Source organism: Oenanthe melanoleuca, chromosome 2 (assembly GCF_029582105.1).
Source record: "Oenanthe melanoleuca isolate GR-GAL-2019-014 chromosome 2, OMel1.0, whole genome shotgun sequence".
In the NCBI taxonomy this organism is placed as follows: domain Eukaryota; kingdom Metazoa; phylum Chordata; class Aves; order Passeriformes; family Muscicapidae; genus Oenanthe; species Oenanthe melanoleuca.
In genome coordinates, this window is record NC_079335.1 from 19,501,279 (window position 1) to 19,526,524 (window position 25,246).

The following is a 25,246-nucleotide window of genomic DNA, read 5'->3' on the forward strand; positions in this document are numbered from 1 at the left end:
ACAAAGTTTTATTAGTGCATGATAGTGACTTTTTAAAAATAAATATCTTGAAATATTCAGCTGTGCATCAGTCTTAAAATGTTAAGTAAAAGCGTGGAAGCTTTTACTTAAGTGAGAATTAAGTGAATAGGTTTGTGTTTCTTTCACCAATTCTCTGAAACCATCAGTATTTTGCAGTTTTACAAAGGAAGTGGAACTGAAGTTTGAGATAGCAGTTTTGAGTGCTGGTCATGAAGGGATTTGGCATAAAATGTAAAAGCTTTCAGAAATTATTGATGATTGAAATAAAGCTGAATTTACATTTTTAATCTGAGGCCTTGCTTATTGACCATACTGCACATTTGAGAGCCAATAAAGTGCTCAAAGGATCCAATTTGAAATAAACACTCAGTTTCTTAGGCATGTGTGTTGCTCAACTAAAACAATCACATCAAACAAATTTTTTTGAGGGAGATGAGTTACTATTTTGCAAAGAGGTCTGAACTAGCTTTAAAATTGAATTGTTGAATGTGGTGTATAAACTACTGCTCTGAACATAAGGATCATGGTGTTAGATTTTTACTAAGCAACTCCTTCATGCCTGTACTGAAATACATTGTGCTTTGATGTATTTTTGAGGTGTCTTGGTGATATATTTATTTATTTAGACAGGTAATCAGAGTTTGGTTTGCACTTTATGGGGTTCCATTGTCCTGGGAGTGCTTTTCTCCCTATATATGGAAATCTGCTCTTAAACAGGAAGGATATGTACTTAAATTAGCAATATACTTCATTATATAAAGGCAGATAAATAGGAATTTGAACGTGTAGGCATTATGTCTGACATTGATCTTGTACTTGTCACCGTGCTGTGTCACATTTTTTGCTATTTTAAAATTCAGTGCCTCCTTTTAAAAAGGCTGTAGGAGCAAGTGCTGAATTCTGTTATCAGGTTGCCTTTTAATAGAGTGAAATGTATGTAAAATGAAAGTATTTTTTTACTCTTTATTTTAGACTGAATTAATGCATTGAAATCTAATATACCTGTTTTCCTCTTCCAGCTACATTTCCTAAAAAGGAAGGCCATAGTTATTGGAGCCTTAGAACCTTTTAGAAGCAGAATAAAGTATCACCTGTAGTAGCATGATCCATGATTATTTAAAAAACCCATACCACTCATTTTTGACACCTGTACAGTGGTGAGGACAAAGGCTGACCAAAGTGCCATCTGTGCTGCCTTTAATCACAGCAAGCCTAACCAGTTACCTTCTGGTGACTGAACCAGCTAAAATACTCTGAGTGAATACACAAATGTCTTGAGAAATCATGTTGTCTTGGTGCCTTAACACTGATAATGGCAGATTCCATCTAAAAGTTGCCATATAATGTCAGTGCTGAGCCTCTGGGTACTTCTGCAGATGATCCAGAAAGGAAAAGCAAGTAAATAGTCAGATGGATAACTATCAGTGTGAAGTATAAACAGTAAGAATTTGCAAGTATGCTATTTTCACAATATCTGCTTTATCACATATAAGCCTTGCTTTTCAGTTTTGTAATCTCTATCAACTTGAAAATTCTCCCTAACTTTAGAAAGTTGTATATGTATCTACCATCAATAACAGATGAGGAATGGAAAACTCTGGTACAATGAAATATTCCAGGTTTCCTTTATACTTCTTTCCCAGAACTGAACCTCTTCTAGAGATACCCTTTTCATTTCTCAAAGAGCCAACACGCAGCAAAGCCAACGCCTTTAAACTGTGACTTACTATTTTTATTCATTAGACAAAGTTACTGATAAGGAGCTGTAAGGGATGTAATCTGCTTTCATCAGTGCAAAAATGTAACACTGCTTTTCATGTGCATTGGAAAGAAGCTACATCCAAAAGAATGCAACTGCCTGTCAAGTTTGGTAAATGGTATTAACATAAGAAAGTAATATATTTTTCACTTAGTTCTTTTTCCAAAGTATTCTTCATCCCTTTCTTCAAAAAAACATTTTTTTTCAGTCATACACAGGTTGAATCTGAGTGTCCCAAAAAATGCCTGTTGTTTCTTTCCCTAGTTGGCTGTTAACTTCACATGTGATATTTCATTATAAAAGAGCATGTATATACCTAGTTGTGACTTGCTGGTACTGGGCTTTCTTTTTAAAAATTGGCTTCCAAAAGCATTTTATAAACCTGACTTGCATCTGAATTTACTGTGCTCCAAGATGTGACACAGTTGGTCGCAAACCTTCAATAAATATTTTTGTTTTAATATATTCTTTGCGTAGTCTCCTTAAAGCTCTTTATTATATGAGGTTTAATTATTAAGGTAGACTGATACTGACAGTGTTCCTGTAAAGTATGTTGAGCAAGGTAGAAGCTGAAGCGCAGAAAGTAAGTAGCTGTTTCATGGTTGTGCATAGAGTTTGTTACTCCACATTTCTGATCCTATACTGATTATGTGTGAGTGAAGTGGGGAGTCTTGGTTTGGTGTAATTTAAGGCAGTCATTGTGGGAAAAGGCAGGCTTATTAAAGGAATTTCAGGCAACAGGAGCATGACTTAATGATCTGAACTCCTCTTCAGAGAAGTCTCAATTCTCAGTGTAGGCAGATTAGTCTGGCCTTCAGAGGGAAGATAGAGAATGAAGAGTTGTCCTAAATTATTTAAATGCCAACAGGACCTTCTGGGAAATATCCAGTTGCTGAGTTTTTGTTGTGGAACTGTAAATAGGCTGCTTTCAGAGCAGTGTCTGTTCTACTTTATTTAAAACTCCAGCACCTATCCTTGTCTGGTTTTACAGATGTTACTACCAACTGATTTCCTCTCATCTGCTCCTTAGAAACACAGTCTATTGTATATTTCAGCCGTGCTTAAGTGAGTGGATGCAGAGTGTGTTAAGAGGTTTAGTGATGATCTGCTGCTGCTGCCACTTAAAGAGCTTCTTCAGTCAGACCAGATAAATTTTCTTGGAAGCGGAAGTAGAACATTCTTTATCATGGATTACTGTATTCTGTGTGGAATCTGTTACACTTAGTAACAAATCTACAATGAAACCTCTGTGTTGGAATACATATAGAAATGGTAAGGGTTTTTTTCTTTCAATTTTCCTTAACTGGGTTTTTGGTACTGTTACTCTTTTGCCGAATATAGAAATACTCCAAAGCATGTGGAAGTTGTGGGGAGTGTGCAGATGTGCACAGCTGAGTGATCCACAGGAAGTGATGCTGAATTGATAGTTACATTGTTGGGTAACAGTGAATATGCTCAAATTAAACAACCCAAGTGGCTTTTGGAGGATGAGGTTGAACTGGACGGACAGACAAGCGGGCATCAGTCATCTGATGTTAATCAAAATTATTCTTGTCAGGGTTTTCCACAGAGAAAGAAAATTTTTTTATATATTATCCCATATATTTTAATAAATATTTTTAGGAAGCTGGATTGCAGAAAGAAAAAGTTGTTTAAAAATATCCTTAGGAACTTAATGATTTGTGTAAACAAGTAGTGAAGATTAGAAGAGCCTGTGTCAAAGAAATGAGATGTACTAGGTGTAGAGATAGCATACTGGAAGGTAATTATAAATATGAATGTAAGGGTATACAGTGATAAGGATTATGGAAATACCTGCTAGATGGCATTCTCTTCTCCATGGTGTTCATTCCTCTTACTGTGTTGAAACCTCTATTCCTATTTGTGCTTTTGTTACTTGGAAGCCTGTCCTAGAGCAAATCCGTGTGTGTGTGTTTTCTCATGTCTGCCTGCTTTTCCCACCCTGGGGAGCTGATGGTTTGGTACATTTTTCAGAGCACTGCCATGTGATGCTCTTTGGTTTTGTCAGTGCACATGCCCAGTATGCAAGTATCTTTGAACCTCCTTTCCTAGTTCTGCTGGTGGGACTGGCATGTGGGCGAGTCTGAGAACAGGAGTATTAAAAATGGGCAGCCTGATTCTGGCCATGTTGTAACTGAGGGAGATAGTATGGTTCCAAGTATGGCTGTTTCAGTGCATGGAGGAAGCTTATTTCTTTGTCATTCATCTCCATAGGCTTTTTTTTCAGTCGGTAACGTTAAGGGGGAGCAGGCCAATTTACACCTCCGTAAATGCACTTATTTCAACCACCTAACTTCCTGGAAACCTCTTTGCTCTTTTGAATTGCAGTGAAATTGCATCTAAAACATGATGATTCAGAGTGCAAGGTACCACCGCATTTGAGTTAATTTGATCCTGAGATAAACATGTATCATGAATTTTATAGATGTTTCCAACTCCTTGCAAAGCACTTTGATAGAAATTATGGTTCTGCCCAGGAATACATGGATGTAGTTGACAGACAGACGGGAATATCTGTGCAGATTTAAGAAGGAAATTGGATGTAGTTCAATTTTCATGTGGCATAAAAGAACTAAGATTCTTGAATGCTTAAAGCTACTGTAATATCATAAAATTTGGGATTTTGTGACCCGTAAAATGTGAGATTTGTTCTTGCCAACTACTGAGAGTAGGCCCAGAAAGTACATTTAGGGTCATACAAACAAGCCTTCATTTGGGAGCTATGGCATCTGAGAGTAATTGTGATACTTTAGTTTCTGTCGCATACTTGCTATGTAAAAAGCCAAAACCAGAATCCATACAGCAAATTACTTGCATCTACTTTAACACATTTAAAGTTTTTCAGGGGTAATTTGTGAGTCTCAGGGATGTAGTTTGATAGTGGGAAATTACTTACTTAAGTGTTTTGATTGTATTCTCTTCGACAGTGTTGCAATATACTGTGGCTGTCTTGGAGTTGTGCTATACTTTGCTCAACTGCAGCTGCCTAAACTGTCTATCTGGTCAAATGCTTATCTAGCTCTACAGAAAGGATTTTCTTTTTCTTTATTTTGCAATTATGGAGGCATAGTACTATTCAACACTCACATTTGTAGTCCTTGATAACAGAAGTTTTTGTTTATCTTTTCTAACTACTGGGAGCCCCCATGGCAAGAGGCTGTAGTACCCTACAGTCCTGTGCAATATGCAAAACCATATTCTGGCTGTCAGAAGTGCACTTGTTTCCAGTGCATATAAAGGTGGCAATGTTAACTGTCCTTATCTTACAATTGCTGTATTAAAAGTGTTTTCACATAATCTCCCTTGTCTCTATTACTACCTCCAGGACAATCAGTGTAATTCAGGGTTTCTAAATGTTTCATGAAAGTGGCAAGCCTTTCCCTTTGGTGCTCAGAATTGTGTACTTTCTTCTCAGTGACTTGGGGGAGAGAGATAGTTGTTGGCCCAGGATGGCTGTATGTCAGAGTTCTGTTTCACTCGGTTTTACTCTCCTGTTGTTCTGCTGTGTTTCTTTAGTACTGATAGCTTTATCACTTAGGAATATTACTAGCCATTCTTTCCTTTGTGCTTCCCACCACCTGGGTAGTTCTGCCCATGGGAAACACAAAGTCATCATATGTGCTTTCTTCAGCCACACCTGTCTCTGCAGTGCTTCATGTAAAGCACTGCCATTGATTTATGTTTTGGAACATGGTGGGCTGAGATTTCCAGTTGTTTTATATATTGTGTGTTGTTTTTCATGTCCTTTCCTTTATCTGATAAAAATGTATCATACCCAGTTTTTACAAAGCAACGAGTTCTGTAGGGTAAGAGTTGTTTTTCTTGTTTTTACGGTTCCTGACACAGTAAAGCTATAATAACAAGAAAAGCTTAAGAGCCATGCAATGGTAGGTACTGTATCATGAGCCAAGTAAACAAGACTCCAAATTTATCAGAAATTTATTTTGAAAATTTATTTCTAAGATACTCCATGGTGTTTGAAATAAAACAGGTGTACTCATGCTAATGTGTGAGGTATGGCATTATTCTTGCAGGACAAGAATTATATGATTTATAGCAGTTAACTTGAAAGGTAAGGTGGAAAAAAGGAAAAAAGATCTTTTCAAAGAAAGAGAGAGAATTTTGCTCTTGGCAATATGCACCTATTTGTCTATTGATTTTGAAATTTTTTAAATTCATATAGATGGCTTCTAGACTTTTTAAAAATATCCATGAGGCTCTGTGGAATTTCCTGTTTGGAATCAATGACTTGAATCAAAACAGTAGATGTAGTGGAGTTTTCTCAAAGAGGAATATACGTCTTGCATAAAACACTGGAGACAAAATAGTTTTTACTAAATTATAAATTTTATTAGCTATTTCCCTTATAATTTGTTTGCTTTGATTAATCAAGTCTGTTGAACAAAAAAAATCTAAAAATACTGAGGCTGCACGCACAGAATTCTTTCATAGGTGCTGAGCGTACCCATGCAACTATGTGCACACATGTTAATATGAGGAGCAAGCTTTAGCAATTTCAAGATCTGATTCTTATTTTAAGAAGTTACTAATCTGGGTAAAATAGTTTTCATGAATTGCAGGCAATTTATCTTCAATTAATGTCTTTTTTGACTACTTGTAATTCACAGTACATTTTGAGGAATGCAGTATGTTATGACCAGCGAGTTACAGCAAGTTCATTTCTTACTCTTCCTAAGTCCTGAGGATATTTAATAATCAGCATTGTTTAGACAACTGTAGAAGGTTAGTGTAGCTAATTAATAGGGTTTCCTATTATAGCAATTGAAACTTTCCAGGTGACAATGTTAGAGCAAGAAGTGTGTCAATTCCATGTCTTTTCATAGCGAGAAGCACCTGCATGTTGTGGTTGCCTTGAAACTTGGTGACATGTCCACTTCTGTCTGCTGTAACTAAAGTAGATCAAATAGCTCGTAATAAACAGTGAAATTAATTTTGCACCAAGTTTTTTTCATGAGATTAACAAAAAGCATTGTTTCACAGATGTTGAAGGGGAAGGCAAAGAAGATGCATTGCCTTAGGAGCTCTTTCTCCCTTTGGCTGTGCTTTTCACTATGTTGCAATCCTTGTGGATGGGTGCAGGGTTACACCATGCAAGGTTACTTCTACACTTTAATTAGTTCAGTGAAGCATTAACAAGGGACCAAGACTGTGTCTTGTGTTACTGGAAGGTAGCTGGGCAGACAGCATGACATTTGGTTTAAGTTCAGTTTCAGTGTGAATAGGTGCGTGTGGTCTAAAAATTCCAGTTGCCACACTATGCGTAAACAAGTCTGAACAAGTCTTGGCAATGTCTGTAGTTTCTGTGAACTTTTCTCGTACATTAAAGGAAACAAGTTTTCTGTGTGTTTCTACAGTGCTTTTCAATTCTATCAGAAAGAAAATGAAACACATTAAAAAGTATAAAAAGTTGTCAAAATCAAAGTTTTATTTCTAGTAATAGATAGCAAGAAGGAAAGAAAACACAGTTTTATTTTTTAAATGAGGATATTTTTCCTAGATGAAGTAAACATGCAGTGTTTTTATGATTTTTATTTTTGATATATGTGCAAAATGTGTTGTAAATATATTATTGCTTCACTGCCCAGTAAACTGCTTGCTTTCAAGTCACTTATGTCACTACAGTGAATTCAGCTGGGATGTGTTGCTGTTAGTTCTAATTTATTGTTACTGTCATAAAGGTGGAAGCTCAGCTCCAGTATTGCCTGGTTTGCTCAGGCTGATGTTCCAAAAAGAATATAGCAGATCTGGAAATTACTGTTTCATTTGTCAATCCCCTATTTTTGCTTCAATCAGAACCATTGTATTCCTCTTTGATCTCTGGATTGTGACATTTTAGCCCTTCTGCTGAATAAAGACTTAAAATAAATAAATGTTGTAACTTTATTTTTGAATCCAGTTAGCTTTCTGGATTTTTAAACCATTATTCTCTGGATGTATCTTTGGCCCTTTTTTTTTTTTTTTTTTTTTTTTTTTTGTCACATGAGATGTAGGCTCACTAATAAAGGTGCTGCAGTAGAACAGTGTTTTCCTTCTTTTCAAAAACCCTCGTGATTCTCCTGCACCCTCCAATATCAAATACTCCTACACTATTTCAGTCTTTTTTGAAAAAAATAAATCAGTTGTAAATCTGAGTCATACATACAGCTGGAACCAGAAGCTTGGATGTTTTTGGGTTCCTGGTAGGGATTCATGGAGTAATAGCAGATTATATTTTCATTTCTTCAACCTTTAAGTTTTTGATGGTTGCAGTTATTATTTATGAATAATGATTTAATTTCTTCTCTTAGAACTTTTTCAGGATGACACAGGTCCAAATTATGAGAGGAAGAGAGGAAAACCAGCAGTATTATATTTTAAGAATATACGACCTGATCAAGTCCTGCTGTTAACATCTTAACTTTTGACAGAGTAGTAAAATCTTCTGTTTATCTGCAGATGGTTATGGGGTTTTGATTTTAATTTTTTAAAATACAACACCAACTCTACTTAGATTGTTGTGTGCTAACATTTATTCCTGTACTTACAAAGAATTAAGATGAGACATAATTTAGCATGATGAAAAACAAAACCAGTTTTTTTACTGCAACTGTAATTTAGGGAAACCAGTAGGTAAAAGTATGAGGCATATGAAGAGTATGAATCAAGTTTGCAATGCTCTTTCCTCTACTGTATAAGCACTGTGCAGCCCACACATCAAAATTTTCCCCTAGTCTGGCACTTCTCAAATGTGACGTGGTTTAAATTCTGAAATGGGGTTTCATAAAAGGATAGTAACTGCAGTCAAACATGTACAAATGGGCTAAGCAGTAAAAAACCCTGAGTTTTAGTAATTTTAAACAGCTGTTTAAAATAGCTAGAAATTTGGGGATTTTCTAGTTTTTTAACTAGTATAGCAGTGGAATTTTCCAAATAGGAGGTCGAAGTGTTAGGTTCAAATTAATGGTAGGGTCTAATCAGTTAAGAATAGGCTCCTAAGCCTCATAATGGACATAGCTCATTTAAGGATGGGTAGGTAGTGTAGTCTCTCTTCCCCTCCTAGTTTTGGATCTACTCCTTTTTCCTGTGATTTCCTCACTTTTTTTGTTGAAGTTTAGTTGTAATTTAGGTGACTGAACTCACTGTTTAAATGCTTAATTTTGGTTTAGTAATCTGTTTTGGTTTGCTTTGTTTTCTTGATTTTTTTTTTTTTTTTTTTTTTTTTTTGCCTACTCTCTGTCTAATGCAAAATGCTGTATTAGATTATCACCTGAGAAGATGTACAACCTCAGGCAGTGGTCAGTCAGGTAACCTCCTTTACGCCTGACAGGGCAGAAGTTGGGTAGGGTGTGACATGAATAGAACTACTTAGGTGCCTAAAATCAGGAATCTTGTTGAAGCTGATCCAGTGTCTCTGCTAGATTTCCAATTTCCACTGCTTGCTGCCAAGTATATTAGAGCTGTCTATAAATAGTTTGTGGAATTTTTGACTGAGAATAAAAAAAAATAATGTCAGGTTAGTTTCTGTCCCTGCCTTTTAAAATAACAACTGAGAAGCTTTAACTTTTTTTTTTTTTTTGTTCTGAAACTTTCACGCAAAAATCCTTAACTCAAACTAGTTTAGCTGCTACTTTAAAATTTTGTGTTTTAATGACAGCAGACTCAAAATACAAGGAAGATTGGAAAGTGACTGGGAAGCCACACTTATGGTGCAGGAATGTAATTATTTGTAGACTGCATCATCTTCCAAACGTTTGCTTGATGTTTTCTGATGTTTCTGTGGGCTCTGTTTTAAGACTCCAACATCATCTGGCTGGCAGCATCTATGTCAAATCTGTATTATGCTAACATCTCCGATGATAGGGAATTTTATACATTTTCTTATGTGTATTGTAATGGCATTCATGATTGGTGTAATTTTAGTGAATAATGTATGCTTAATGAATCCAGAATGAGAACTTTTATGGGTTATACTGAATGGCTGCAGAGGCTGAGCTTATTCCTGAAGTTGAGGTGGAGCCTCCCTGGGGCTGTGGTGAGTAGAGAATGTGCTTGGGGTGTGGGTTGGTACATCCCAGAGCCTGGCAGGAGGGGATTTTTGGAGCCAAACAAGTTATGCTGAAGAGATAAGTTTGTGCTGTATATGTTTCTAAAGGGTTTTTCTTGGAGGAGGTCTAGTGTGGCCCAGAAAACTCATTACAAGTAGGAGCGTATCCTCTAAAAGAAATCCAGTTTGTTGGTTCCAAGGCCCCAGTGTAATATGTGCAGGAGTGCAGGAAGTGGAGCAAATCAGGAGATTTAGAAGCATGCCCCTTACCTGAAATAAAATCCTAATGTAGCCAAATCCCAAGTTCATGCTATACAACTATGTGTTATGTTTTGGTAGAGAAGCTTATAGATTTGTAATTTATTAATTCAAAGCATTCTTTGATGTAGTGAACTTAGATTTTTAGAGTATGGATTGTAATAGTCAATTTTTGAAGAAAGAATGCAGATGTTATTGGTGTTTTAGGAGGTAATTAGAATGCTAAGAAGCGTAAAAGTAGTAGGATATTTATCTTTGGAGATTTTTAATTCAGCGTTACAAAATTCTAAAATCATATCATCATAGAATGGCCTGTGTTATTAAAGGACCATCTGCTTCACCTGCTGTAGGCAGGGGACCAGGTTGCTCTAAGCCCCATCCAGCATGAGCCTGAACACTTCCAAAGATGGGACATTTCTGTGGAGAGAAAGCTTCACAGTTTCTCACAGTAAAGAATTTCCTCCTGGTGTCCAGACTAAACCTGCTGTTTTTCAGTGTAGTCTTTACCTCTTGTCCTGATGCTACAGCCCTGTCCAGCTCTCCTGTAGGTCCCCTTTAGGTGCTGAAATAACCACAGCTGAATAACCACAGCTCTCAGCTGTAGGTAGGTGTGATTTTCATTCAAGTATTAATTAACTTTTGAATTTAGGGTTTTTAGAGCAAATGTGGATTTGGAAGCTTCATGACTGTTTTATTCATCAAGAAATGAATAAAGATCTGTTTTTCAAAAGAGTAATGCAACTACATGTTGTACCAAAGTTCCTCTGAGAGAAGGAGAGCACAGTGTGAGAGAGTGATTAAAAGAAAACAATGTTAGACAAGTTTTGAGTATACAGTGCAGACTTTCAGCAGCACCATACCCATTATTTTATACCCAAGAATAATTGTCTAACCACAAAATGGTTTACAACCAATGCTGGTTGTTGTAAAAGGTAAAAATAAAAATCTAAAACCTGCATAAAATTATTCCATTGCAGAATTGGTTCTTTAGTTTTTGTCTTAGTTTACTAAATAGTTACATCGACGTTGGTCTCAAATAAAAATGGTACCACATTAAATAACAGCATTGAGTATTGTAAACAAATTCTGTGCTTTATTTGCTTTTACAGTGAAATTTTATGTAGTTATTTCTAGCTCTTGTATTGTTAAATATTTAAATAAGCCACTATTTCAGTATAGTTTCATCTGTTAGTCATTTTTATTCTGAATTAAATTGTCTATGCCATTGTAGTGTTTGCATATAAAACACATTCTCATTTCTTCTGAACATTGGCTTTCACTGCTTGAAATTTTAGATATATTAAGTGTATCCTCTTTGTAGCAGATGTTGTTCTGTTATTGGAATTTAGAATAGAAGTTGTCACTGTAGCTCTGATTGCCTTTAGAAGAAAGTTCTGACTGCTGCCTGTATGGCAGGAAGGCTTTCTCTCAGTGTTTGGTGTATCACATGTGTAATTTTCTATTAAAATAAATGGTTCTTTAATCCATCCCTCTCATAAAGGATACTCTGCATCTTGCTACATTTTAGATCAGATTTATAAATTATTACCTAAAATTCTGATGACTCCAGTACCTAACGCTAAGGAAATAAGGAAAAAAAGTGAACTTAACTAGTTAATGCCAAACTGTTGATTGAAAAATAAATAATGCTAAATCTGTCAATAACTCTTCCAGAGATTCTGCAGCTACATTGGAGATTATTGATCAGTTAATGCCTAAAAGTCAGTGTCATCCCTTCTTGTGATGCTTTTTAAATTGCCTTTTGTCATGAGTTGCCCTTTGCCAAGGAAGTAAGCAGCAGCTGGGTGTAGGACAAAAACCTAGTGGTCAAAGTGCAATACGTTATGTAAAAAAAAGTCAGTGAAGACAGGAAAATATGAAATTACTGTGCTTTGTGAATCTTATTCTGAGTAGTTGATTTAAATACATATTGGAGCACAAATTACCTTTATTTCATGCGTATCTCTAATAGAAGGGATGTAGTGCTTGCAGATTAAGCTATCAAAAGGCAGAAAAGAGTAAAATGGTGGTACCTGTAAAGGCTGGGGCTGGTATGCTAGAAATCCAGGAGTGATACTGCTGCTTTGCTTTTTTACTGGATATGGAGATACTGCAAATGGTTGCCTGGCTTCAGTGCACTGATGTTCTGAGCTCTGCTGCATATTAGTTAGAAGCATTCCCTGTAGTAATAACTCCCTATTTCATGGACTGTTCTGGGAGGGTAAGTTTCAAACTGCTCTAATTTTTTTTCTTTTTGCTCCACTGTTTGTTTCACTTTCAGTTCCTTCACTCATGTAATTTGAAGTGCACATTCAGCTCTTCCTGTCTTCTGAGGAAGAGAAAATTTGAATTTCTGTAGTTTGATTTAGCAGTGGTTGGAGAACACATGGTGCACAGATAGAAAAGACACTACAGGAGAAATCAATTTTAGAGACTCTGGGTTATAAATGAGGAAAAAAAAACATGTCCTTTTTGCATGCTCATGTCCATCTGAGAGTACAGAAAGTTTTTCTTTCAGTTGGTACTCTCAGTTTACTGAATACTGATCCTTCTGCAGTACAGGAGAGCTTGGCAGCAGTATACCCATACACCTATCCATGTGTAGTTCTTGGCTGTGGATACAGGTTTAAATTCCTGCAGCTAATGCATTTTATTCTAAATGCACATTAGTTTAACAAATATAAGGGAAGTGTTCAAGAGATGACACTGTAAATTATGAGTGAAAAGGCTGAGAAGGCTCCTGACTCTTTTTTGGCTCATTAACTGCAGGTGGCCCACAAGTAAGTAATTCAATACAGTATTTTGGGTTACATACTGATCTAATGCTTTTGTCATGGAATGGTTTGTGTTGGAAGGAACCTTTATAGATCATCTGGTTTATCTGAAGAAGAGTAGTAGTACTAGTTTTTCTGTTGGTCTCCCACGTGCCCTGCTCTGGGCTGTAACATCATAACCATGGGTTAACCATAGGCATGGTAGGCAGGCAGTGGCCTTTGCACTTTTCTCCCACAGGCTTGGCAGAGGAGCCTGACTGTGGTTCAGCAGGACACAGGGCATCTTCAGTGGAAACTTGTTTCTGCACAGCTGTGCTTAGGTATTTGTAGGAAGTGGGCCTCTGGCTGAGATTGTCACAAAATGTGGTATCAAAAAGAGTAATTTCCAAGAAGTCTGGTGGAATATTGCAGAGTCATCATGGATGTTTCCGGCTCCCATATCTGTAGATGAAGAAGGGTATTTTTATTTTTGAACTCAGTAGTCAAAGTACTATGGCTAAGTGGCTTTTTAGTGAGGTAATATGGAAAGCAGCACCAATTAATTCATTCATATAGTACCCTTATTTTGGTCAGTTAGAACGAGACTCAGTGGAGAATAATGCAAGGTAACTTCAGGACAAGAGGCAGCTTTGTAAGGTACAGGGTGGGAAGGAATTTTGGGAGTAGGATGAAGAAAGGATGTTTGGTCATGAAATACATTGTCTTAAATAAAGCAAGTTGTACACATATCACAATAAAGGGTGTTTAGAAACATATTATAATATAGGGACTGTTGTTGATTTCTTGCCCTTGATAATTGTGGTTCAAGCAAAATACCATGTCCAGTCAGCTTATGTAGCATTCATTAAGCACCACGGTACCTTTTAGCTCAAGGTAGTTTAGGAAAAGCTCTCTCATCATAGCCATTCAGTTACAGCACTTCTTCAATTTATACAGTTTTATTTATAGGGGATTGTAATTTGGCTGTTGAGGATAATGGCACAGGCTTAATCTTGATACAGAAGAATTTAGCTTCAGTGGAGATAGGTGTGTGTGTGTGTGATTTTTCTTTGTGGACATTACTTAGCGTAACAGCAGAAATAAAGGTGGCTTAAATAGCCTTTGCTACTATGTTGGGTTTTTTTAATTTTTTCATTTCAGCAATCAATTGTTCTGTAAAACACAATCTGGATTTAACTTAGCTTCAAGATACATGATGTTCTTTCAAACTGAAGTTATAGAGTTTGATTTTACGATCACATGTACCACATCTTTGTGTGTGCTTTTGCAGTATTTGTCATTTCAGTGTATTAGATTAGTATTACTAATTTTAGTGAATTTGAAATCAAAATGGCTTCATTTAAAAGTCGTTATTTGCTGTCTCAAATATAGCAGCTTTTAGGTAAACTTGTTCATTGTCTGAAGCCTTCAAGTTCATATGTATAAATATATTTATGTATCTGGAGAACAGAAGGTTATCTTGTTTAATCTGAGTATTTTGACTAAGGGACTCTTAATTATAGAAGGGTGGAGGTAAGTGGGGGGTCTGTTTGCTTATGCTTTTGTAAATGCATGAATTTGGGTAAAAATCAAAGGAGTGGCTCATATCAGGACCATAGGCTTAGTTTTATGCTCTGAAGTTATATGCACATAATACTTTGTGTCTGATATTCATCCCGTTTTGAGAGAACTGTGCCGTGTAGACTGTGGGGAAGGACAGATGTAGGGGTGTAACATCCTAAAATGAAGACTGTGTTGCATTGTGGTTAGCCTCCACAGTGAGGCTGAGTATCACTGCTGCTATCTGGGTTTCAAATATATACAGCTTGGCAGGTAATTTTTCCAAACATGTCATGTTTTTCAGCTGTGAATGCATTCTTTTCCTTCACTCTTTAGTTAAAGTGCTTGCTGCTGCCACATTTTCTTTGTTGCTAGCCCACTCCCCTGGCCTGTATTTAATCTGCTATCTAGATGAAACTCAGAAGTAGTTAGTGAGTCAAACACCTTCAATGCTATGGGTTTTATCTTTTGCCTAGTTCTGTTCACCTTTCCAGACTATGTATAGGAGTCTTGGACCAGGATATTAGGAACTGATGTTGTGACAGTGTCAGGATTTTCTGGGTGGGGTATGGGATGTTTACCATAGTTTCATATGGATTTGTTGGGGAGAAATTCTCCAACCGCTGGAAAACCTGAAGGCAGACCTGGTACCATCCTGCTTGCTTCTGGCAAGCTGTGAGTCATGAAAAGGATTCAAAAGTGTCTCTCTCTGCCTGCTCCTTAGATGAGGTGGCATTGCAGCCCAAAGGATTTGAGTGGAACAGAAAAAAAAGTGGTGGAGGTCAAAAGGTCTGGCTGTGTGCTGTGAAAGTAAGATAAAATTGTATGGATATATCTGTAAGAATGGGTGAACAACTTTGAACATAACCATTCTTCCTTTGAACATTGGGGGGATTTTAAAATTTTTTGAAGGCAGGCACCTCAAAAGCTGGAGGTTGTTCCTGTAAAACATTCTATCAAGAGTCTAACTCATTTAGTAACCAGTTGGGTGAGTTTTTTTATATTGCAATCAAACAATCTTTAGAGATGTTATCATGAATGGTGACAACAAACTCACATGCATCTCAGTAGAAAGCACTTTCCATACTTTCTCTTAACCTGTAGGTTGGCAGTAGTTTAAAATCTCATATTCTATTTTTGACCAGTTATTTTTGCTTTGTTTTGTTTTGGAAAAGCATATTAAATGCTTGATTTTATCTTGATCCTTGTCCATTTGAATTTTTTAACTTACATGCAATTGCTGACCATATTTTAGGTTGCAGGGCCAAAGCTGACATATATTTCTGTTCTATATTTATGCTGTGTTTATAAAAGGACATGAAGAACATGGATATAGTCCTGGTTACACAAGTGATTTCTTTTAAGAAGTCACCAGAAAAAAATAATGGTGGAAGATTTTGGTTTTAAAAAAAAAAACAGTCCTGGTTTCTCACAGGCAGTACAGAAGGCAGGAGCTTCTTGGTGTTTAGCTTCCAGTGTTGCGCTATCACTCTCCAGTAACAAACATAGTGCTAAGTTTTATTAAGTAACACCTGTTTCAGTTTAAAACTTCAGGTGGAAATTTACATAAATAATAAATATTTAATTATGGCATGAAGAAATATAAAAAACTTACTGGTGGCCTAAGAAATTTTATTTTACATTTTCATATTCTGCTGTGTTAAATAGACTAACAGGAATTTCAAAGGTAATTATGTTCCCATATCTTAATGGAAATTACTGATCTTTTATCCGATATTTTGGTCTTCTGATAGGCTAACTTTATATGTGATTATTTGTTGAGATCATATAAGGATCATTGCCTAAAATTTTCATAAAGGTGTTAGCAGTTAATAACACTTAAATGGCATCTGAACACACTCTGTTTCAACGACAGTTTGCAAAAGAAGAGGAAGTAATATAAGAGATTTCTCATCTTTAATGTAATGAAAGTTTATTGGGAGTTTATTTTACAAAAAGACCTTATTTTGATATTGTAGTACTTGGATGTGAATTTAGGCTTCATCATCACACATTAGTGCCACTTCTGACTAATCACTGAAGTTAGTTTGACAATAAATCTGACATCACTTTATCTCGAGAGATTAATTGTTAGATCGTAAAGCATATTTAGATGGAAAATATTCAAGTGTTCTCTCTTTAGGTATTGGCTCAATCTTTCTTAACCCATTAATTCTGAGTCAACACATACGGGATTTGGATGCAAGTTCCCATTTTTGTATTCTTCTCATTATTACTGATTTATAGTTTTTGTCAGACTTTGAGATATATACACTTTGCTTTGTTTTCCATCACTTCAGTGTTATGTCAGTCTTTTAATGTTTTATTGTATTTTTATCAAGCTGATTTCATTAATATTCTGGGGTTTTTGTTTTACTGGTCTTTATGTACAGACAGCTTGTCAGGAATTCAGTTTCTGGGAGCATCAATGGAGTGCTCAGACACTGACTGTTTTCAGTGTAATTACTTCTGTTTTTTTCATATTGCTAGATGTTTATGAATTCCTTTTTTACACATCCTCAACAACTACAGATATAGCTGTATGTGCTAATACCCCTTTTTATAAGTGAAAAGGTGAATAATCCACGGTGTATTTGAAAGATGAAATGTCAGTAAGTTATTTTTAGGTTAGACAAGAGGTCTTGAAATGTGTTAATGTTTTCTTTATGCTGATGGAAATAATGGAAAACAAAACAATCAGGAATGTGCTTCTGTGGAATTAGTTACAAGTAAAATCATTTTCCAGCAAAGATGTTTATTTTGTAAATTGAGAGCTAAGTGTTACTGTACACACAAAATTAGAGTGGCAACATCCCTTGGCATGTCAGTGATATGCAAAGTGGAGAAATTATTTAGAGAACAGTTTTTAAAACCTAGATGTGTATTTTACTTTGAAAATAGTTTAATTGAAAAATAGTTGTTCGCTAACACAGTATTTGAAATAGCTTTTGTTTTAAAAATACTTCAGTGTTTTGAACATTGAGGAGAATTGTTGCAGTGTGGAATTTTTTTAACAACTAAGACAAAGCAACTTGGTATGTAAATATATGCAGTGAAATTAGTACTTTGAAAAAGGGGTGGGAAATATGTCACTTTGACGAGCTGAGGAATTAATTCTAAAAAAATAAATAAATTGAACTTGTTATTTTTTACAAATTCTTATAATCAGGTTTCTACTGTATTGTATCTTTAAGAAGCTAAAAATTATGGCTTTCTGTATTTGGTGTCAGCCCTGGGGGCAATTCCTGTAACATCTTATTTGTAATCATTGTACCAGGGGAGCACTGAAGTGCTGGCTTAGGTATACTATGTTCTTGGTCAACTTGTAACAGTCTTTAGATTGGTATAAAAGGTGTTTGTGTTTTCTTGGTATATTTAAGGTTCTTGTTACCTGGACATAATACACTGACATTGCAGTGCTGGTAGAACAAGTAATATCACATGCATGGAGATCTGTGTGACATGGGAAATCTTCAATATTAAAAAAACTTTCAAGAATTAAGAGTTGTGGTTTCAACATTTGCTTAGTGAAAGTCTTACTTTATATTTTAGATTCACTGTCTGTGTTCAAAGGAATTTACGTATCAAAATACCTCTTTCCTCTTGAGATTTCTGAAAGATTTTACTAAAAATTTGTTGTAGAGGTTAAAGTAAAAGATGATGGGTAAAAGAGGGGAGAAATGCACACAAATACAATTTGATGTGTCATATCATGTACCAGGACTGCCACCTGGCAGCAAGTATGTTCACTTTAGCAGGCTTCTTTTACTTTGTAGAGTACAAACATGGGCTTTGGAGAGAGAACTTTTTTGGTCTCTTACTCTTGATGGCCACATGGGCCTTGTTCATCTTTGCAAGTGTACTTTGTTTTGATGAACATTTGGTGGGGTGTTACTCTCGAAGGTAGCTGGCTCCATCTTATGGATAAAGGGTACAGGCTGCAATCTTTATGAAATAGGTGGGTATAGTCCCCTGGATGTCCTTATTTGCATAGCATTTACTTACAAACCTTGCTCCAGAAGGAGATGGGGAAGAAGCATTGAAACACACCTTTCTTGAAAATATAATAGCACTTGATGCAAAATACAAAGTCTACCCCCTTACGTGTGTAAAGTTTCTCAAAACTGACGGTATCAGTTTCTGCTTGCTCCTGAACTTTCTAGTATATTGAATTGTTCCTAGTAAACTAACAATGCTTGGGTGGGGTTATTTTTATTGTATGGTAACTTTCTCTCTAGTTTCTCTCTTTAATTTATGATAAAACTTATGCTGGACCTTTCATGTTTAATATTAATTAAAATAACTTCAGGTTTGTTCGTTCTGTTCTGTAAAAAGGTATCTGAAGAATTTTTACAAATTTTATCTTGGAAATTAGCTTATTCATTATGTTTAATTTTAGGAAATGGTGCTCTTGCAGAACATTCTGAAAATGTGCATATTTCAGGAGTGTCAACGGGTAAGTCATTTTTTGTAATGTTTAAATTTCATGCATGACTTAAATAGTAAATATTGAAAGCCACCTGGTATCTTATGAAGAGATATTTGGCTATAAAAATTATTACTGCCTTTTGCAGCATGTAATAAGGAATGAAGCAACTGGAACATGGAAAAATTCTCATAAGATAAAACTGATACCTGCATGCTCATGAACAGATTATGCCTTTCTAAGTGGACTGCTTAATTATTTTTCCATACAAACATTGAACTAAGAGAAAAGTTGGTTTAAGTTGAATTGATATTTTCTTTCCACAGTAAAGTTTTTGTGAAATGAAATTTACTGAAAGGTAATTTTGGACACTGCTACTATCAAATAACATAAATCCAGGAGTTATGCGTTTCACCTGATTAGATTTAACTAAAACTACTGTACACTTGACTGCTCAGTTTCCTTAATACAAGAAAAAAAATTTAGAACTCACAAAACTGAGAAACTAGTGAGATGCTGGGAGAATAGGGGTATAAAGCAGCACACACTGCTCAAAGGTTTCTGTTTTCTCTTCCAATAAGTTAGTTTTTGGCCTCTTCTGGGCAGCAGCCTTGTCGGGTCTGTTGTGTGTTAATGATGGGACTGTGTGGCCATTGAGGCATTGGTGTGCAGTCTGTTTTTCAGATGCTGTGCAGTGTCAGCAGCTGCTGGGCGTGGTTAATCATACAGATCCCCAGGATATGTGCAAACGGGGAGATAAAGGCTCCTCAGCAGGTAGCAGGATACAAGCCTGATTCTTTCCCTAGGAAAGCTGCCTCTAATCCCTGGAATTCAAACTGATTTTCACACCCCGTTCTCCTAAAATAAGAGTCAAAATTGTTCTTTGAGAAGTTCTCCTTTTTGAGAACAGCTTGTACGTCTCACTGTAGTTATCCTTGCAGTTTTGCTTTAAACATTACATTGCTACTTGTATGGTTGTGTTTTTGAGTAAAGTGGATGGTCTCTGTGACACCTACTGCTTTCTATTTCCCTTTTATTGTTTGCCACTCAAAGACTGTTAAAAGTCTATTTATAGAAGATCTTTCTTACCCGTTCTTGTGCTGCATGAAGAATGCTGTTGCTTTTTAACAGTACTGGTACACCAAGTATCATGTACATTACATTTATGGCATGCTGTAAATAGTAAATATCAATATAGCAATTGCCCCTCTTGGAACAATTATTGCTGGAATTGGAATGGATGAGAGACACTGAGTCAACCTAAAATCTCACTATGCAGCGTTCAGTGTATGTTATAACAGCCCTTCATGCCTTTGTTTACTGCAATGGTTGTGTCACAGGTCACAATACAGGCAGAAAAGCATCTGCTGGGCAAGAGGTGAATGGAATTTTTGACTCTGCTTCCAGTACTTTGGCCAGCATGCTTGAATAGGCAGTGCCAAGAAGAGCAGAACAGAACGTACTTTGTACACAAGATGACAGCAGCTGGTAGATAGAACTTTTAACTACTGAGAAGAAAAATCCATTTAGAAATAAATAATAATAACAGCCACAAAAAAAAAAGTATCTCTGATGTTCTTATGTTTTAAAATAGCTTTCCAGATCAGAAAAAAATAAATACTGTACTCCTAAGTTTCTTTTTAAATCCAAAGTGCAAGTTCTTCACTGGGGAATTTCAAGGTAATGGGGAAGATGTGCTCTGTTAAGGACAACCTGAAGAAAGCATATAGACTGACCCAGTAGCATTTTCCTTACTGCTCTTTCTATGTGCATCTTAAATTTTAAGTATATAGCCCAAGTATAGCCCAGTAGCCAAGATGATGATGAATTAAATTATTTTTTAGTTCATTTTAAATAGAGTCTCTCAAACATATTTTCTAACTTGCAGGTTATATTTTTCGTCAAGCATACCTGGACAACTTTATATTTAGCCGTACAATTTTAAGCAGAGTTTCTGTAAAATATAGCCAAAGACATCTGGCCTTTAATCTGTCTAAATCCAACTTTCACTTGGTGTTGAAACCAAGCAAGTGATTTTCTTGGACAGTTGTACAGAGACAGGATTTAAAATGAAATTTTTGTCTTGATGGTAGATTTCCTGTCATGCTCCTGCTCTAAGACTGCATGACCTACCTTACTAAATTATGTTTTAATAGTACAGACCTCTGTGGCCTTTGGTATTTATGCTTCTGCTGTATACTATATTGCCAAGTTACAGGTACTCCTCTAATATATGAACATGCTTTTTCTGCCAGCAGCAATTAATGGAATGTTGTCTCTTTGCATATAAGCTATCACTACTATGCCTTTAAAATCTGAAGAGTTCAGAAATATTTTCAGGTCTGTCTTTGAGGTATGTTGAGCCATAATTGTCACAATTGCAAAACCAATTATATATATATAAACCAATATATATATATATATATATAAAATGATTTCTTTTTACTGAATGTGTCTCTGTATTGCAGAGCAAAGGACATTTTAAATTAAAGCCTTTTGGCTTGACCTGGAGGCAAAGATTCCTATGCCTTCTTCTGCTGTAGCTCTCCACATAAGACTTTCAGTTGCTCCTGAGAGTTACAATGCAATAATTATCCTCCCTGTTCACGGTTTAGACTTTATCACAACATTATTCTCTTTTTACTCTAAGCTGTTTTAAACACCTTCAGATCATTTATCCAGCTGCATTCATGTCCTTACCATGTCCAATATAATGCATACCTTATCATCCTGTGGTTCACATTGAAAGCTAATTCTTTTATCTTTCCAACTAATCTCCTGGCATTACTGTGTAGATAAATTCCTAATCTCCCTCTCCCTGCTTTTCTGAAGTGACTTTTTTCCTTGACATGTTGTTCACTCTTACTTACAGGTACTTTACTTCTCCAGATGTTGCTACAGAATTTTTGCATAGGTTTCTTAATTATTTTCTTGTTATAACTTACTAGTTGAATTTGGTACAGTAAACTTTTAATTGGCTCTCTCTGTTTACCAATCAACATCCTATAGTTTACCATAATGTTCTGTAATGTGGGATGGTAAACAAACTTCAGGGAGAAGGAAATAAGAAAAACTGTTGTGTCTGTTTTTAAAAAGTCTAATATACACCAGAAAATTATGTGCAAGCTTTTTTGACCATTATTTTACACTGTAATATGTGAAACATGCTCAGTCCTAATTGCAGTATTGTAATTTACTGAACAGTTATATCACAGTAACAAACAGAATTACAAATAGCTTAATATAATAAAGGTTATCAAAGGAAAGAGTTTGAAACAGGTAGGAGATGGATGAGCAGAATTGTACTTAGAAGCAAGAGCATTGAAGGGAATGTAAGCAGACACAACATTGATGTAGAAATGGTTGTGCAAGAGGAATTTGTTCCCCACTTCAAATAGTATACCCACCAGCATGAGATTTGAGAAGATCTTGGGCACGCATCACTGGGTGTCTTTGCTTCTCTACAATGCAACCTTCTCAATTTCTTTCATGCTTCTGCCTTGGTTGCAGACTTATTTCCTTTTATTCTGACTCCGCTAATTTTCATTCTAGTGTTCTCTTATGTATTTTTAATACTTTAAATAAATTATTCTAAACTTAATCAGTTTTCTTGTAATTTTAAGTTGTCATACTGACCTGTATGACAAATGCTTGTAGGGCTGCTAGCAATTGAGATTAAAAGTCCAAATTTTCTTCAACTGAAAGTAAGGGTGTTTGCCTCTATTGATGCATTTCTGTTTTACGTGCTAGTAGTTGGATTTTTTTTTATCCCATATCCTTCATGATGTTGCTTATGTTGTGCATGTTTACAAATACATGAATAAAATATTTGTTATAGTCTATAAAGGTGTAGGAGAAATATCCTAGTTAAGCAGAGGATCAGGAACTGATTTTAAAGGCTTGCTATTGTCTTTATAAAGTATATTCCCTTCAAAGCTGTTCTGTTTAAAAAGGTTATCCTTGATTTTTAAAATCTCCCTGAGAAATTATTCTCTCTCAGAAAGCCAGCACTTCTGAAATGCAGCTTCTGCTCAGTTGATCTTTACCTTTATACACTTTTTAAGCAAACAGGAGATTTCTGTTGTCTCCTGAGTTATATTTATTAAGTATACAACTGTGTTTAGCTTGTCTAGCCAACTTGAAGTTAAGAAAGCTGTAATCTGCTTTTCAAATCCTTTCCCTTTGTTTTGAGCCCCCACTCTGTTGCATGAATACTTTCTTCAGTGTTTTCTACAGCACTTGTACAGTTTGTTCACTTTGTATTATTGTGCCTGTGGTCATTCTTGCTTCCTCATGCCCTCCAGTCTGCTTCTCTCTCCTGGTATTGGATGCTGTTGCAAATGATCATCTTTTGCTCTCAGCTCTGTAGTGTGAGATTTTCTGGAAACAGAGAAAAAGATATCTAAATAAAAGAATGTAGAAATTACAGGCATAAGATTGATTCTCCAAAGGATAAAACAATCCTGAGTTTGAGTAAAACTGGAAGCTTTCATGTTCTCTGAAAGCACTACCTATGTTATACAGGATTTTCATGTGTAATTTCTTCCATTCATGCTTGTGCACAAATACATTACTGTTTGTACTGCTGTGGGGTTTAGCATGTTAATGTTTTTGGAGGTGAACTCTAAAACTGAATGAACCCATGTTGAATGATTGTTTTTTATGTATTTTAGTGCAAAGTTTCCTTTGTCAGGTAAACTTAATAGCTTCTTTAGAGGTTCTCAGTGCCAAAATTTTGTCTGTCAGTTTGGTAATATCTGACGACAGCAGGTGTATGTTGTAGTGTAAATCTCACGGCAACTTTGAAGCTGGGGATTACTTAATTAGTAACCAAGTAGAATGTAGAATTGTTGCCAGTATTTGCAAGCTTGGTACAAAGTGTCTTGTACATTCTTCTATTTTTTGCATGTTTTTGTTCTGTATGCTTTTTGGTATTTTGTTAAAACTGCTATTTTACTTTAACAAATGAATAACCAGCTTTTCTTTCAAGTCTTTACATTTATTTCATGAACAAATGTTAAGTATCAAAAGATCACTTACACAGGAGCTGTGTTCCAAATTTTCATGATGTTAGAGCACCACCTATAGGGTTTGCTCAAAAATTAAAAAGAAAGTGAATGATTTCATAGTCATATGAAATATCTTTCTGTATTTTGTGACTTTCATCCTGAGATATTAGGGCAGCTCCTGTGTCCTGCAGTTGAAGTATGTTAATACTTGAATGTGAGGCATGAATAAAGCTCCAATAAAAGAGCATGTGAAAAACTATTTAAAGCACTATTCTCTTACATATATACAGGAAAACAGAAAATTGCCTGAGTTTTATTTTTGCTGTGGTTTTTAAGTTAATATAGAAAATTCAGCCATATGTCAGCATTTCTGTCTTTTAGTTCTTTTAAAATATATTTTAAAGTGTATTTGTTATGCCATAAAGAAATACCTTAATGTAATAATAATTTAACATTATAACTTCTTTTAATTTCAGGTAGTATTGCAAAACTATTTTTAAAACTTGATTGTTTATAAAAATAGAAAAAATAATCCACAAATTACATTATTGCAAGTTTTCCACTGTTATAAATGCAGTTCGTTCTTCTTGTTTCTTTATTAATCAGTTCTGATTGACTATTTTAATCAAATAGAAATTTTAAAAACTGATGATCAGACAATAATGGAAGTGCTTCCTTATTTGTAGTAGTTCTTGTGTTCAAACTACTGTGTGTCACTTACTGGGCTACAGTAACTCTGACAGCTTGGCAGATTTTTTATCAGTGATAGAATTGACAAATAAAAGCACAGAGGGCTGTTATTTTTAATGTGTTCTCGCCACTGAGACTTCCTCATAATTGAAGGTCTGCAGTGAGTGTAGTCTAGCCTTTCTGTTTATGTGAAGGTTGTGTATATACTATATGACAGGAGTTGGATATAAGGCTGCTAGGAGGGGGGGAAAAAATGGAAAACAAAATGCACAAAGTGTAAGTACATTACTTTAAATAAAATCAGGAGAATTGAGAACACTCAAGCTGTGGAAGGAGCAGCAGCTAAGTTAAGACCAATGCAGAAAGCTGCACCTGTAATAAAGTAAGAGTACAAATGACTGAGTTACTTCAGTTGCATATAATTAGACCTATAAATACCAGCTTTCTAGTCCATTATCAGAAATGTAGTTATGCAGGTCTCTGCTGCAGTAAGTGCTCTTTTCCTTTCAAGCATTTGGAATCATGTGTATGGCATTTCCATGCCAAGAACTGGAAGGGGGAAGGTATCTAAATGATGGTCAAACACTGGGTCTACCTAAGACAGGAAATTTCAGCTGCTTGATGATTTAGCTTTAATTTGTTTTTCACCTTCTAATGCACTTGTCAGTATAAGGTGTTAATGCATGGTTAAATTGAACTGAGTCT

At 35.6% G+C, this 25,246-nt stretch overlaps 1 protein-coding gene across 1 annotated transcript in view; it reads left to right on the top strand.

Annotated features, from left to right (window-relative positions):
* The window catches only part of LRP12 (LDL receptor related protein 12), a 50,746-nt gene that overhangs the window by 10,106 nt on the left and 15,394 nt on the right, over nt 1-25,246 (top strand). The window contains exon 2 of the mRNA XM_056483912.1: nt 18,816-18,872. Within this exon, the coding sequence (XP_056339887.1) occupies nt 18,816-18,872 (57 nt within the window). The remainder of the gene's footprint in view (nt 1-18,815; nt 18,873-25,246) is intronic.